The sequence below is a fragment of the Equus asinus genome, chromosome 16 (genome assembly GCF_041296235.1).
Source record: "Equus asinus isolate D_3611 breed Donkey chromosome 16, EquAss-T2T_v2, whole genome shotgun sequence".
In the NCBI taxonomy this organism is placed as follows: Eukaryota; Metazoa; Chordata; class Mammalia; order Perissodactyla; family Equidae; genus Equus; species Equus asinus.
In genome coordinates, this window is record NC_091805.1 from 1,793,064 (window position 1) to 1,808,756 (window position 15,693).

At 53.7% G+C, this 15,693-nt stretch overlaps 1 protein-coding gene across 15 annotated transcripts in view; it reads right to left on the reverse strand.

The window, feature by feature from the left end:
- Positions 1-873: 873 nt before the first annotated feature.
- KANK4 (KN motif and ankyrin repeat domains 4) overlaps positions 874-15,693 on the reverse strand; it is a 64,340-nt gene continuing 49,520 nt past the window's right edge. For all 15 annotated transcript variants that reach the window (XM_070486398.1, XM_070486404.1, XM_044749289.2 and 12 more), the window contains 3 exons: positions 11,704-11,846; positions 8,334-8,534; positions 874-2,699 (listed from right to left, as the gene is read on the reverse strand). In XM_070486398.1, the coding sequence (XP_070342499.1) occupies positions 2,595-2,699; positions 8,334-8,534; positions 11,704-11,846 (449 nt within the window). In that variant the 3' untranslated portion in view covers positions 874-2,594. The remainder of the gene's footprint in view (positions 2,700-8,333; positions 8,535-11,703; positions 11,847-15,693) is intronic.

Below are 15,693 nucleotides of genomic sequence, written 5' to 3' on the forward strand. Positions count from 1 at the left end.
TTTCCCCAAGAGATGGTGAGGTGGCAGTCTGAACCATGTCACTTGACGTCTCTAATGCCAGCCCAGCGCCTGCACACAGTGGGCACTCCAGAAACGCCTGTGGAGTGAACTGTCACCTGGCCTCATTCCTCACTGTCAGCATATGGGTCCTGTCCTCCACAGCGGCGTGTTCACTCCACGAGGGCAGTGAGGGGCGGACCTATCTGTGGGTCTCTCCCCAGGCCTGAACTCAATCCTTGTCCCTGGTGAGCCTGACACGTTGCTTGGAGGCTGTGTTGTCAGGCGCTTGACACATGTGTTAGTCAGCAGAATTGGCTTAGGGTCTTGGAAAGCCCAGGTTTGGGATCATGGTAACTCAGATACTGTTTTTGCAGAGGGGGGCCAAAGGTGCCTTCTAAGGCCAGTGTGGGTCAGTTTTGATGGCTGTTTGTTGACTGGATTCTAGAGGAGAATGACAGGGAGGGAGGCCGCTCATCTTACCGTGTTCCGGGATCCGAATGGGACAGTTACCCCTGAGGGATCATGTGTTCACATTCCAAACTCAAGATTAAAAGAAACATTAAAAATCTCAGAAAAGATGGACAAAGTCTTATTGATAATGACTCCGTGGCTTTGATCTCTAGGAAAACCAGTTTGCCTTCTCTAGTAAATATGCAGATTTTAACAGCTGGACTCAAATGAGAGATTTGTTTTAAAAAAAGTGCCCAGATGAAAGTTGCCTCCCCCCACAAGTGAGATGCAGAAAGAGACCCCAAGCTGGCAACATAGGACACGGACGCCCCTCTGCCGTCTGCAGACACACGACAGCAGGACCCCACGCAACTGCCCGAGAACCACGGGCAGAGAAAAGCAAAGAAACTTTGAGACAAAAAATTGAGAGGCAGCATTTTAATACACAGTCAGGACAGGCCAGGGCCTTGCTACGCTGGGTGTGGGGCGGCCCAGCTGCATCAGCACCCCCGGAACTGGCTGGACATGCAGACTCTCAGACCCTCCAGACCTGCTGCCACCTAGCCAGCCTTCCAGGTGATCTGTACGCACATCAAAGTTGGAGGAGCACTGGGCTAGGTTTTTGCTTTTAAAATGTGCTTTGAGGTCAAAATAAACCCATTTAAAGCATTTTTAGCTCATTATTGGCTCCACTCTCTCCACCCCTGAGTCACACCATCCTGCTCTGGGGCTTTGAGCCTCTTGTGAACCACGACGGACACGGACGTTCCCACTATTTCCGTACCGTCTTTGTGCACTGGATTCCAAAACCTCCATCAGCGGTTTCCTGCACAACACCCCCAGGCAGCCGGTTGTAGGGTGATTCCCACTTTTAGAGAAGATAGAACTGGGGCCCAAGAAGGCTCCGTAACTCACCCAAGAGGCACCAAGCAAATCGGCAGCTGAGTCAGAATGAGAACTCAAGCTTCGGAGTTTGTAAGGTGATACGGATGCACCCAACTTTGACGTCTTTCCTTTTTTGATAAGGGACATTTTTTGCATAAGAGACTCAGGAAAGAACGAATTCATAGATAACCTTGTGTGAGTTACTGAACATGAGCTGTGCACATGTGGCCCCCTGGGATGATGAAAGTTTAAGAAAGAACTGTCCCGTGGAAAGAGATGTCAGCCCAGGGCGGGTCCTGCCGGGGTCCCACACTTGTGCTGCAGCCCAGGCCAGCAGGTCCTGCAATTGGAGTCTTGGAAACCTCAGAGCCTGGGGAGGAGGGCTCATAGCTCACTTCTAAGGGCTATGAGGGCAAGGAGGGGCATTACCACGAGGTCATGTGTACAGCTGTGGCTTCTGGATGACCATAACCGGCCCGGAGGATGCTCACTCTGATCCATTTGTTTCTTTCACAGATTCAGGACAGCAGACGTAACTGGACTCTGCCTAAATACGAGTGTGTGCTTCACTGGATTGGATTTCTTGGTTAATTCCAATTTCCCTAGAGCGAATTGGACCCACTCAATGACTCAGATATTGTCAAGACTGTATGTCTGGCTCTGACACCAATGTGCTTCTTCCTACCTCGTCTGAATTTAAGATTTCTGTCAACCCCAACCAAACAAGGGCCCCAAAGGGGGCTTGTTGCATTTCACCCGTCCACGTGGCAATTCTCCCTGGGTCCTCTAGAGGAGGACGGCCAGGGTGGCTGCAGGACCCCTCCTCTCTACACATGCATATGCAGCAGGACATGCCCATATACAGCTGATCAAAAAACAAAAAGACGGTGGACTTTAAAATTCCATGTCAAAAGTATTGCTTTGCTAATGTGCTCCTGCCCGGCTGCGTGTTACATGGCGCTACACAGGGTAGAGGCACAAGGAACTCAAGGCTAGAGATGTCTGGGCCGCTCAGATACCAGTGCCCCCTGCACCTGCAGCCTGCCTGCAGCCGCATGGTGGGGGGCTTGGCCTAAGGCAAAACTACAAAGCATCCTAATGAGCAGAATTATATGAGGGGAATGTATGTGCATATTTGACATAATTTCTTCTCTTGAGGGGTGGCCCTCGGGCTACGACCCCTACCCATGCCCTCTCCGGGGCGAGGGAGGATCCAGAAAGGAGGCCCTTTGTTCCCCTGGCCGGCTTTTCCGCAGCCCCTATGGCCCCAGGGACCTGCCCTGCTCCGCGTGGGCCCGCAGAAGACCTGCAATTTCCACATGGGTGGGTGACTTCAGGACGATGGACAAAGCCGTCCGGCCAGCCTGCAGAGGAGAAAGAAAAGCAGAAACAAATTTCATCCCTGCCCTAGAGAGGAAGGGAGAGTTGGGAGCAGGGGACGTGCAGGGGGCGTGGCTCTACTCCACGTGTCCCCAGACCCACGGAGTCGAGGAGGCTCCTAGGCCATGAGGCCCGGGAGCAATGGGCCTCGTTCCAGGAAACGGCATTCACCCCTGGGAATCCGTGCAATGGAAATAAAGACGTGTTGCTTGGCTTTTAATACATTTTTTTAAAAATTGGGAAAAAGAGAAAGGACAAGAACTCTTCCATTATTCCATTACATGGACCTAAATGAAAGTTCGCATTTTCATATGTTTCCCTCCAGTCTTTTCTCCTGTGCACATTCATTGTTGGGTTTTAAACAGGAATGATAGTGTGTACCAATTTTGAATTTGCTTTTTTTTTTGGAGGAAGATTGGCCCTGAGCTAACATCCACTGCCAATCCTCCTCTTTTTGCTGAGGAAGACTGGCCCTGAGCTAACATCCGTGCCCATCTTCCTCTACTTTATACGTGGGATGCCTGCCACAGCATGGCTTGATGAGCAGTGTGTATGTCTGTGCTCAGGATCCGAACCAGCAAACCCTGGGCCGCTGGAGCAGAACATGTGAACTTCACCGCTGCACCACAGGGCCGGCCCCTGCTTTCATTTTTAACTTATGGTATGCTGTAAGATTTTTCTCTGTTCTTACTCAGTCATCCTTTTCCCCCCCTGTTCTTACACAGCCATGATATAATTTTTCTTAGTGGCCACATAATATTCCATAATTTACTAAATTATTTCCCTTCTATTGCAGACTTATGTTGTTTCCAAGTCTTCACCATCATAAACTTAGCACAGAAAGCATTTTCTCATCTCTAATTTCTTCCTGAGGACCAACTTGTAGAAGTGGGCTCACAGCGTGGAAGGACATGCACTTTTTTTGTGTGTGTGTGAGAAGGATTGGCCCTGAGCTAACATTTCTTGCCAGTCTTCCTCTACTTTGTACGTGGGACGCCACCACAGCATGGCTTGATGAGCGGTGTGTAGGTCTGCACCTGGGATCCGAACCCGTGAACCCTGGGCCACCGAAGTGGAGCATGTAAACTTAACCACTATGAGACCATGCACATTTTGACCTCGTGGCGCAGGACACCAGCGTGCTTTTTACACGGCCGCCACCATGCAGGAAGCTGCTGGTCCCACTGCCTAAAGCAGCCACCGTCCAAGGGGCTCTCGGCAGCAACGCCGGCCACTCTCTCCAGAGAGAGGAGGGGACGGCCGACAGGATGAGTGCATGGTGGGCTCTGCGAGGGCAGCCAGTCTCTTAGGAGTGGGGTCAATCCCACAGCCAGAATTCTGAAATCTAAACAGCTCCGCAAACCAATTTTTTGGAAACTCCTTTGGAGGTGAAACCCAACCTGATGCTGTCTATGACCCTTATTCAGCCTACTGTGAACATTCTTGCATTTTGCTGCATAAACATTAGTGGGTTTGGTATGTGGGGGGCACCCAAGACCCACCAGGTTGTTCTTACTGCATAAGAGCAGGCCTGCTTCCTAAAACATGAAACGTCCACAGAAGCAGGTGGGAAGGGTTCACACTCAGCTCAAAACGCTTCAGCCTCTTCTCTGTGCACCAGGAGGAGTCCAGCTGCCGTGGGCTCCACACACGTGTCAGTAACTATAATGCAGGCAAAAGGCCAAGCAGTCCAGAAGAGGAACAGAGTTTGTCCACTGTGTGTGTGAGTGCACATGTGTGTAGGGGGAACGGAGCAGAGGAAGGAAGGGGTGTTTCAGCGGGACCCCGAAGGATGGCACACGGGCTTCACAAAGCATACAAGCTTCTTTCTCTGAAAAGGCCCCGTGCCCCCCATGCCTTCCTTTCACCCCCTCTATGAGCTGCTGTCGTGGGTTATCTGATACAGCTGTCTTGTCTCCACGAGGTCGGGCACTGGCTGCGGCCTCTTCCTGCTGGCCCAGCACCTGGCCCAGCGCCTGCCTCTGGTCGGCCCTCGATCAGCTCTGTGGGGAAGGGGAAGCTGGATGATACCAGAGTTATCCCCTTCAAGCTGATGGAGAACCAGCCCAGCAAAAGTCTTCATGAGTATTTTCTTAGATTGGACACGTTTGGAACAAAGCCCAGACTTGCAGCGGAGGAGTCTTGTAAAAGGTCCACAAGAGAGGGGCCTGGTCTGTTTAGGCCCGTCCCCCTGCACTCTGGCCTCCAGCCCTGGACTCTGTCAACCCCAAGGCTCCACATAAACACGCAGGCAGTGCAATTACCATTACGACAGGAGAGCACGGGGCCAGGCCCAGGGGCACGCGCACCTTTGAGCACAGCCCGCGTGGAGATGACAGCCTGCGTCTGCGGGTTCCCCAGCTGCGGACATGGAGAGTAAGGGACCACCTTCAGCTCAGAAAGTGTGGCCAGAGAGACCACCTGAGAGCCTGTGTCCCTCCCATGGGAACAAGCCTATGGTGTGCAGCGCCAGTGTGACCAGGCATGGCGAGCTCTGCTCTGCAAGACTGCAGGTCCGAGAGGTGCAAGGGGCCCCGGCAGCCAGCAGACCTGTGTGTGTGTGTGTGTGCATGCGTGCATGTGTAGGAGGTGGGGGGTTATCTTTCGACAGCAGCAGAGCTCACCAAGAACCCACCATGTTGGCACAAAGATGAGGAGGCGTGGTCTCTGCCTTCAGGAAGCTCTCAATTGGGCGGCTGCCAAAAAGACTTCAAGGGTGAGCCTGGGCCTGGCTCAGTCCTCACCACCTCGTGTCCTATCACCCTGGCAGCCCCAGGAGGCCAGGTGACCAATTTCTTGAATGACCTTCTAACCCAGGGGCCATGCCTTGCCAGCTGTTCTGGGGGCTCTGCATTTACATCAACCATCAAATGCTGGTAGGATGAGAGGAACCAACTTCAGGTCCTGAATTCTCTCAGTTTTCCATGGGATGATCGAACAATCTAGGCCACATTGAAGCCTCCGTGGGAAAATGAACACTGACATGATGCGGCGGCCCTGACGAGGACAACTCCCCCCGCAGACGCAAGCCCAGGGCTCCGGGCTCCTTGGCTAGTCAACGGTTCCACCTCCCACGGGAACTTCTCCCCAGGTCCCCTTTGGGCAACTGGGGTGTGACTCCTGTGTCAACCCTGACCAAGCAGGCAGCAGGTGCCCGGATCATGAGTGGGGTCCAGACCCTGTGGGCCTGCTGCCCCACCACCTGGGTACCCTGAGCCTGCTGGCTGCCCTGACTTGTCCACCTTCCACAATGGCAAGCTTCTGCCACCATCTCCTGTTGGGCGGTCAGTCCCCTCCTCCCCGAGGCTGCGAGCCCGGACCTGCAGCCGGCCTGGTCCCAGACCCTCGTCTGGCTCTCCCTGACCCAGCACTTGACCGAGGCGGCCGCCTGGTACCACCTGGACTTCGGCACTTGCCTACACCGGCCTCCTCATCCGCGGCACTCCTGACGTGCTGGTGGGATCATCTGTAATTCTCTGTGTTCCCGTGCACTGCAGGATGCTTAGCAGCATCCCACCTCTACCCACTGGGGGCCGGGGGCACCCCTCCCACACTTGTGACAAAAAAAAACGTCCCCAGACATTGCCGAGTCTCCCCCGGGGGGCAAAATCACCCGGTAGAGGGTCGCTTCTCCCTTTGGGGGCCAGGCTCCTCTAACTGGCTCCCTAACCCCAGACCCTTCATCCTCCCTGCTTCCTCCAGGCACTGCGGACAAACGCCCAGGCCCCACTCAGTCCTGTGGCCGCTGCTTCGCGTCAGCCACCACTGTCGGCCCCTCCATAACAGGGACAGTTGCCGGCGAGTGAGCGCCTCTCGGTGTCAAGCACGGGCCTCACCAACATTCCCGTTCCCAGGGATGGCCTGTTGCTGACCCCACTTACCGACGAGCACCAGAGGCTCAGAGTGGCCAGGTGACCCGCCCGAAGGCACTGAACGCACTTTCACACTTGCGAGTGTGTAAGTCCCTGCTTCTCACGATCGCTCCACTTGTCTGAGGCATGGTGAGCCCTCCTACCACGGCCCTTCCTCGCCTCCCAATACAGCCCCTGAGCTGTGTCTGTGACCGACCCGCAGAGGCGTCCAGACTCACTGCCCATCCGCCAGCTAACCAGGGAGCCCTGTCCACGGGCCCGCCTCTCAGGCCTCCGTGGCCACTAAGGGGGCCCTGGCCCACTCCAGATTGAGGGCCGCCTCCTTTTGCCCCAGGCGACCCTGCGGAGCTCAAGAACGCAGATCCTTTGTCTGACTGAGTGATGCCGATACAGGAGGCTCCTGTTTCCAGCAGCCCACCGCGTTCCCACGCGCATTCCAGGAGGGTCTGTGCTCTCTCTCGTTATCTCAGAAATGGCTTTGGGTGGAGCTGGGCTCACTGGCCAAGACACTGGACTGGGGTGGCTGCTCCTGGGGGTGGGTGAGGGACCAGCAGCTTGAGTCCTGATGGAATATTCTCGGGCAGTTCAGATGTGGTCTAGTACGAGGGCTGCCAGTGGGAGGGAGGGGACGCTCTCCCCTCCCCAGGCCCTTGTTCCCCTGAACTGTGGATGTTAAGTACGGAGGAGTCTGTTGAAAGCATTTTGTTCTAGTGCTGACACTAAGGACACTGGAGTCAAGCCTGGGCCTGAGTCCCTGCCCCGGTGATCAGCAGCCTGGACCTGTGACAGCCTCATAAACTCTCCAGGCCTGTTTCCTTGGTGGTAAAACGGGGCCCGAAGTCCCCACCTCCCGGTGTGATTGAGAGGATTAGGGAGGCAAGATCCCGTGAGGACTCCAGAAATACAGCCTACAGTGATGACCAAAGGGTCACGCCCCACAGTTCACCTCTGAGGCTCCAGCGGTCATTCATTCAATGTCGATTCATGCACCTGACATGTGGCAGACACTCTCCTTGGTGCTGGGGATTCAGCAGGAACCAGAGGCGTGGACCCCACAGGGTGACAACAGGGACGATGGTGCAGAGTTGTGTGTGGGCTTCAGAGTGTGATGGGCTGCGTCCACCCGCTGTGCCATCTTGGGTCTGCCACCCGACCACGAGCCACAGCTCTGTCCCCTCGTTCCCACAGAGGTCACCTCTCAAGGCTGGTGTGGGATTTAAATGGGACAGTCGAGGGGAACGTTCAGAACAGCACCTGGCAATGAGCTCCTGTTGCACGTTAGCCGTCGCCATCATCACCGCCGTCGCCTCACAACGCAGTTTATGTGAGAAGCGTGTGTCTACAACACAACTCCGAGCAGCCGGCTTGATGGAGGGGCCACCCTGTAAGTGAGTCACCGCCAGGGCGTGGACACTTGGCTCCTTCACCCAGCCTTTCGAGAGTGCCCACAGACAGCGGGGGTCCCCGTCCAAGCCACCACCTCAAAGCCACGTGCTGTTATTGCCGTGACTGAAGGAAGCTCAGGGCCAAGGACAGGCCTGGGCACATCCCCTGAGGATGCCGTGAAAGGCTAGGGTTTGGGGTTTCCCAGCATTTACCCAGATCACCTCATTTAAATCCCACAACAGCCTTAGGAAGCTGACTCTGTGGCTGCTGCCAGATGGTTCCTGGAATTCTGCTGGCTGGCAGGGCACTTTTTAGGAAGAGAAGTGAAACACCTACTTGCTAATTGCCTGTGAGTCTCACCTTGTCAGTCAGGCTGCTGTCGCAGGCCGGGTGGGCCAGCAGCAGCCGCACCATGTCCGCGTTGCCATGGTGACAGGCCAGCATGAGGGCCGATGATCCGTTGTGGTCCTGCAGGTTGACGTCTGCCCCGCAGCTCAGGAGCGCTTGGACCATGTCCCCCCGGTCGTGGCAGACTCCCAGCATCAGCGCGGTCTGGCCCCCCTGCACACAGAGCACAGGGGTGTGGTGAGGCGGGGGCTGACCGGGAGGGACCCCCTCCAGCCTGGGTATGCTCTGGGAAGACCTCTCCAGAGAATGACCCTGGGCCTGACTCTCCTTCTGCCCTTGTATGGGACACATTCTCCTCCGCCTGGCAAACTTCTCCTCCTCTTCCCAGACACTAGTCCAGCGCTGCACCTTCTCTAAAGCCCGCCTCTTAACGCCCCAGTCTCGGTGCTCACAGCACAGCACTCAGCTCTTAGTACTGCACCCTGTCAACCTCGCTCCTCCCCAGGGACCCAGTCCTCTTTATGTCTGTCACCCCACTGCCTAGCACCAAGTACGTGCTGACAAATGTCGAACAAGGGGATAAACGAAGGGTCGAATGCTTCAGTACCACGACTTCCTACTCCTGCCCCAGCCCAACTTCCTCCGGAAAGCCTTGGTCTGCTCTGAATGCCTCTGGTATTTTCCGTTTAATGAGACCAGGAACCCTCTTGTCTCAACACGGTCTCTGTTCGCATGGTCCTGTGGTCATTTCTAATCCACAGCCACTGACAATAATTTTTATGTCCCTGTAACCATCAGTGGACGTGGCAATGGATTAGCACCAGAAGGTGCGTGAGGACAAGCTCTGGTTCTGCTGTCTCCTAGTGCGGGACGCTGGCCACGGCAGCTGTCTTCCCTGAACCTTGGTTTTTCTTATCTTAAAAATTAACATAATGATGGTCTGTCCGGTACACCTCACAAGGCTCTTTGGGAATCAAATGAGATAAAGATGTGAATGCACTAACGTACGGTAGTACTTTTTCTGATTGCAAGTGGACCATCATTCCTCACAGACTTTCCTGTAGATACACAGTCCGCTCACAGGACTGATTATACTTTGCCCTTGTGGTTGTCCTGGGTTCCAGGCAGGTCAGGCTTGCCTCTCTGACTGGACATCAGGCTTGGTAAGGTGGCGAGAACGAGGCAAGGACCACGCTTCCTCTCCTTTCAGACCCCCCATGGCTCTGAGCGCAGCGTCTCGCACGTGAAATGTGCACAGGACGTGTGTGCTGATGTGTTCACTGATTACGCTCCAGTCTGCAGTCTCTGATGGATTCTGCTTTCCCGCCCAGGATGCTGGGCAATCACAGAAATCCTGGCTCTGCCACTTCTGACCTGTGAATCTGGACAAGTTAAGCTCTCGAAGACTTTTCCTGATCTGGTAAAATGGGAATGCTTAACAAGGTGGGCCCTTCACGGGGTTGTCATGAGACCCGCGGGCTCAACAAACGCTCTGTACGTAGGAGCTACTGTTGTCATTCTGAGCGTTGGGGACAACGTATGGCAAACGCTCAGGATGTGGGACTGTCTTACCAGGTGCCCTGGAACCCAGACAGATCTTTCCAGAGAAGGCTGTTTGCTTCTGGTTTGTTCATACTCAGCCTGAGGTGACGGTTGGTTTACTGGACCAACCAGACCCCGAGGGTGCCATCCAGACCTCTCCTTCCGAGTTAAAGCCAGACAGCATATGCAGACCGTCTTCACGTCTGCCCGGCTGCCTGACCGGGGATCCTTCCTTCCTCCGATCCCTCCTGGTCCAGTTCAACACAGTTTAATTCAACAGCAATTTACAGAGCATGGCTATGTCAGCCGCTGCGCTGACCCTGGAGATATGAGGGGAGATAAGCAGCTTAGCCAGGAGACTCCCAGCCTCCCAGCTCACTCCCATTTGACCTGGTACCTGCCCCTCGCCTCAGAGGTAAGGCTCTAGGCGGGGCTGATGGGAGGAGCCGCAGCTGTGAATTCCCGCCCCTCCTCTGGCCACCTGGAAGGAGCATCAGTTTCTCCTCTATAAAACAAGGGGGTTGATTTTGGTCACTGGAGAGCATCCTCTTGCACGAGGGCCAATTTAGAAAATAAAATTAATGTGTTTGGGAAACACATTATTTAAAATGAAAACAGCTTTACTGAGTCCTATGGGGTAGGAGTTGCAGGTGGGTGAAAATACTGTGAAAACCAGAATGTGACCTGCGGACATCTGTTTCTTACCATCAGTAGGATTGCTACTAGATGAAGGGTGCAAAGTGACTTTGCCATCAGGTCAGGCTACTGTCTGCAATAACTTTGGGGGAGGGGTGGGGAAGAGTGGAGTTAAAATATTGTTGGGAGACAATTTTCCACGGGTCTCTAGACTTTCTATCTGCCCTTTTGTTCTAGACTATCATTTTAAGGGTGTTTGTTCAGTCAATGGCCTTGGAAGGTAGACATGCTGTCTCCTCCAGGGCAGAGGGCAGGCATGCTTACTGTCCGGTATAGAAGATTCAGGTTCCTAAGCTCAGGGATCCTCTCCAGCAGCACAACCCACTCTGTGCACAGGGATCTGGCCCTCCCCACATCGCCCTGTGGGAATTGGGAATTGGGGCTCAGGGAAGTGGTGTAAATGTTGATGTTGTGGCTACTGCTCCTACTCTGAGTAACACACAGTCCCTTGTCTCTGGCACAGGAGTCTCGTGTCTTCTGCCAGTATCCATGACGTACCAGGCTAACCTGCAGCTTTAAGGTAGAGTGAGAGCTAAGATCCTTCTCAGTTTTAGGTAGTTAGGCTACACCTGTGAACACTCTAGGGGGAAACAGAGAGTTGAATGCACTCTACCTGTTCTTGTATTGGTCAAAGACGGGTAAGCGGCCTTTTGAGGAGTTCCCGTTGTTCTATATGGAGCCTTGTCTTACTGAAAGCCGTGCTGAGTAAAGACATACCCTACTCTGTGTTCTCAAGGAGAGGGGCCCAGAGGCGGAACAGAGACTCCCAGTCTCTGAACTGCGCTGTAAGTCATGATCACGGTGGATCACCTGCAGCGGCTTCCTGGAGCAGCCGGCTAGCTCATGCCTTCTCAAGGCGCTACCTGTGGGAACACTTGGTTTGAGAGGTCGAGTCCAGCTGGAGTTTGCCCACTTGCAGACTGGATTACAAGCTCACTGACCTCTGTCCTGGTCTGTCTCTGGATCTCGGGAGCCTCTGAGGAAACCAAATGGTCAGGCTTTGGACAGATGCCATTTGGAGAGCCCAGACTTCTTGGGCTAAAAACCCTAAATGGATCTGCATGGAATTTCTCACCCCACTGGCAGAATAAAACTGGCAAGTGTCCACAGTTATGAAAGAGGAGATCGTGTTCACATCTCCTACCTGAGTAGCTTGGATGTTCACATTTCCTTCCCTTAAGAGCTTCCAGACGACAGCCATGTCTTCATCCGTCTCTGCGGACGCCAAGGGAGTGATCATCACGGCGGTGTAGCCAGCCTTATTCTGAGTGTCCACATTGCAGACACCTGCAAGAGAAGCAACGCGCACTGGAACAGCTCCCGAGGGGCCAGAGGGGCAGTCTGCTTTAGCCTGTTCAACAGGATGCTGCCTGCTGGTTGGTTAAAAGGCCACGGAATACAGCAATCCCTTCCTAGGGGTGGAATCAATGTTTTGACATTTTTAGTAGCCTTTCAAAGTGGCCACTTTTCTTTACAAGCTTTCTGAGGATACCTAGCAGGAAAGGTCCACAGCAGAGTCAGAGATGGCCGAGGGGGCCAAAGACCACGGCTTTCTCTCCTAAAGCAGAGCACAAGACAGTGTGCCCATTTTACAGATGCGGACACTGAAGGTCAGGGAAGCTGCATGAGCTGCCCGAGCGAAGGTGAGATGAGGCCATAGACGCACCACTCTCCTGGCCACATCGCCCAGAGATGCGACTTCAGGTCTCACTCTCTCTGTGTCTGGCTGTACCTCCTAAGCAGATGGCTGTGTTTGCAGGTCCTTCCGAAGGCCTAGGGATGTGTTGTGCAATGTACCAGGGGGCATGAAAAACGCCACAGGGTAAACCTGGGGAATATTCCAGGAGTAACTATCTCATTTGAAAAACAGAGGGGAAAAAAATTCCATCAACCTTTATTTTAAAGCCATTAAGAATATACATCTCACAACAGAAGGAAAAACTGGCATATTTTTAAGATGAAGTACTAAAAGAGAACTCAAGGAAATTTCTGCTTTGTAACCCTGGCAATGTGCATTCCCAGCCTCCCCACCAAAGGAGGCGCAGGGAGGTTAGCAGCCCATTATCTGCTGCAGAAACATCCCGCTCTCAGGGGCGGTACGTGTGGAAAAGCAAATCTTCCCTGTACTACTGCTTATCCGAAGAGCCTATTTGGGCAACAGTGAAACCACCTCAGCAGATGAAGTCGCTTGGCCTTTCTTAACATTTCCTCTGTGAAATGGGGATAATAACAGAATTTTAATGAGTTCATATCTCAAAAGCACTTAGAACAGCGCCTAACACAAAGCAAACACTCAGAAAGTGTCAACTGTTGTTCCTGTTACTGTCCAGAACGGTATTCTTATCTTTCTATCCTTGCTACTTGCTCCTGAAGACTTAGGTATTCATTGCAACAAATCTGGTTTATGAAAAAATGCCCGTCAGGGCTACTTCCAAGTTCCGTGCAAGGGAAAAACCAACACTGGTTGACATTCCCTCCAGCTCACTCCAGCGATTCTTCAGCAATGTGCCACAGTGATACCCGGATGCCAGTGGATACAGAGAAACCCGCTCAGCTCGTTGATCAGCACTTTCCTCTCTGAGGCCCCCTGACCACTGTCACGACCAGCTGGGCCAGGAAGGCAGAATCACACTGCAAGCACGGCCTCATAGCTCCATCCTGGTAAAGACGGGAAGGTCCGCACTGCCTGTTAATGACTTTTCTGTTTTAACCCCATGATGGTTTTGCTTGCTTTTGAGAGGTGTGAACATGACTTGTAGGTCAGCAGAGCGAGGCCCAGCCCCTCCCCAGCGGCTCGGAAAAGGGGCTGAGGACCCAGGGCTCTCACAGCAGAAGCTCCTGGGCAGCCACCAGGGAGCCTGGGGGGAGGGGAAAGCTCTCGCTGAGCACACTCCGACTCAGTCAGCTTTCTCCTCCGTGGTGGCCACCTGGCGAAACGAAGGACGGCTCACAAAGGACTGAGCTCTGCGCTCCACCATGACAGGCCACTTCTGTGCAGCCTTTTGCAGTTTGTAATGCACTTTCCTGATGCTTCACGACTGCGTGGGAAGGGAGCCCAGGTCCGGGAGTGTGACCCTCTGTCCCCTCCTCAGCCCTCTACAGGGAGCGGAAGGGATGGCACTCTCAGTCTGTTCTTGCTACCCCCTTTCAGACCTTATGCTCCCTGGCTGTTCAGCTATTTCGGTATGTTAAAGGGAAAAGCTTCCAAGCAACTTTAGGGTTGATGAGTACAGAATGGATTCTCAGTCAACATCGGCGAAAATTTATAACAGCCGAATCTTAAGTAGTCCATTCTCTGGCCTGGCCTGGCCCACCTGGAGAACTGCTAACAGGCTGCACGTCCGTGGCTACTTAAGACGACAGCTCCACGTGACCCATCTCTGGATTCTTGGTGCACACACGAGGTGCTCCTGAGGTCTCACACTGTCCCTGAAACCTAGTTTGCCGTAGTAGAAAAAGCCCAGGTTGGGAGGGTGAGAGATCACGGTTGGAATTCTGGCTTAGCTCCTGACTGGCTCTGTGACTCCAACCACATTACCTGACCTCTCTGAGCCGCAGTTTTCTCACTTGGAAAATGCAGTTCATATCTGCTTCACAATCCCTGCAAGGACCGTACATGGTCGTGCACATGTGTGTCACACCTGGCACTGTGACTGGTGGGGAAAGGCACTCAGAGAGCAGTAGATGTTGCTACTCATGTGCTGTAATGAAAGCCTCTGACAGTGAACACGGTAAACAGAACACGAGGCATGTTCCACTCAGGTATGTGCCTTCCTCAGTGGAGCTACCACTCTTACAGTACCCGTGAATCCATGAAGAGCTGAAACCCAATAAAATTGCCTCAAGGTTAGAACCATATCTTCGTCTTCGCTTGATGGTGTGAGAAGCAGAAAGGCCTGGGGGCTGTCGTCGCGTCCATCACCTACCCTCTCAGGGGAAGAGCCACAAGGCTGCTGGATGCAACTTTGGAGAACTGGAAATTTACTGGAACTTCACCTAGCTCCCAGGAGTCATGTAACAGGTATATTCTCTCAACACCTACTACGAGCCAGGAACTGGTGCGGGTGCTGGGGACACTGAAAGGGACAAGACGAGAGGAGTCCCTGTGACTGAGCTGAGTTCTCTTGGGTAGAAGTGACGAGCACTGATCATCGAAAGAAAGAAGCAAGGTGTTTCCCTAGAGGGAGGAGACATGGCGGCCACTTTAGATGGACTCATCAGGAAGCCCACTGAGGTGCATCTGAGCTGTCACTCAAATGATAAGGAGCCATCATGAGAAGAGTTTCAGGGAAAAGGGCCAGACAGAAAGAAAATGCAAAGGTCCCAAGAAGGGAACGTGCTTGGTGAGTGTGAGGCCACGTGGCTGGAGTGGAGGGGAGGAGGTGCCTGCTGGCAGAGACAGCAAAGGCAGGTGGCAGCCAGCCATCTGGGACTCCACGCTGAGGAGGCTGCTTCCATTCTAAGAGCAACGGGAAGCTATGGGAGAGACGTAAGCCGGGTAGACGAGATCCAAGTTGGGAGAAAGCTGTTGGATCCAGAATTCAGATTTCCTGATGCCCATTTAAACTCCCCGTCCAGCCTCCTAATAAGGCCTACAGATCTGGCACGGGCTCCACTTCCTGGACACCAGGAATGAGAAGAACAACTCAACGGGTGTCAACCTCAACCCCAGCAGCACGCTTAGTCATGATGGGATCTCCGGCAAGTCTGCTGACTTTCCTGAGCTTTCATCATCCACAGAACAGGGATAATCATCCCTATTAATGGGATTGTCACAAGGATTAAATGAGATCTCATATGCCAGGTGCTTAGCAGAGGGCCTAATTTGTGGAGAGCATCTGGTAGTAGCCTCCTGGTATCCCTCACACAGCCTCCCTAACTCAAGATGACGTCCGACAGGGACCTGCACACCTTCAGCCAGCCCCGTCACCCACCTGTCCACACCGTCACTCCCAGGTGGCTTGATGTCACCCACTCTGCTGAAAGTCCACTCTAAGCCCTGCGGTCTAGTCTCAGCGGACCATGGGGCCGCTCAGCAAACCAAGCAGAGTTCTTGGCTGGACTACTAACCACCCCTTTCCAGACTCCACAACCCGGATCCCGCTTCCACTTTCCTGAGAAGATCGAGGCCATC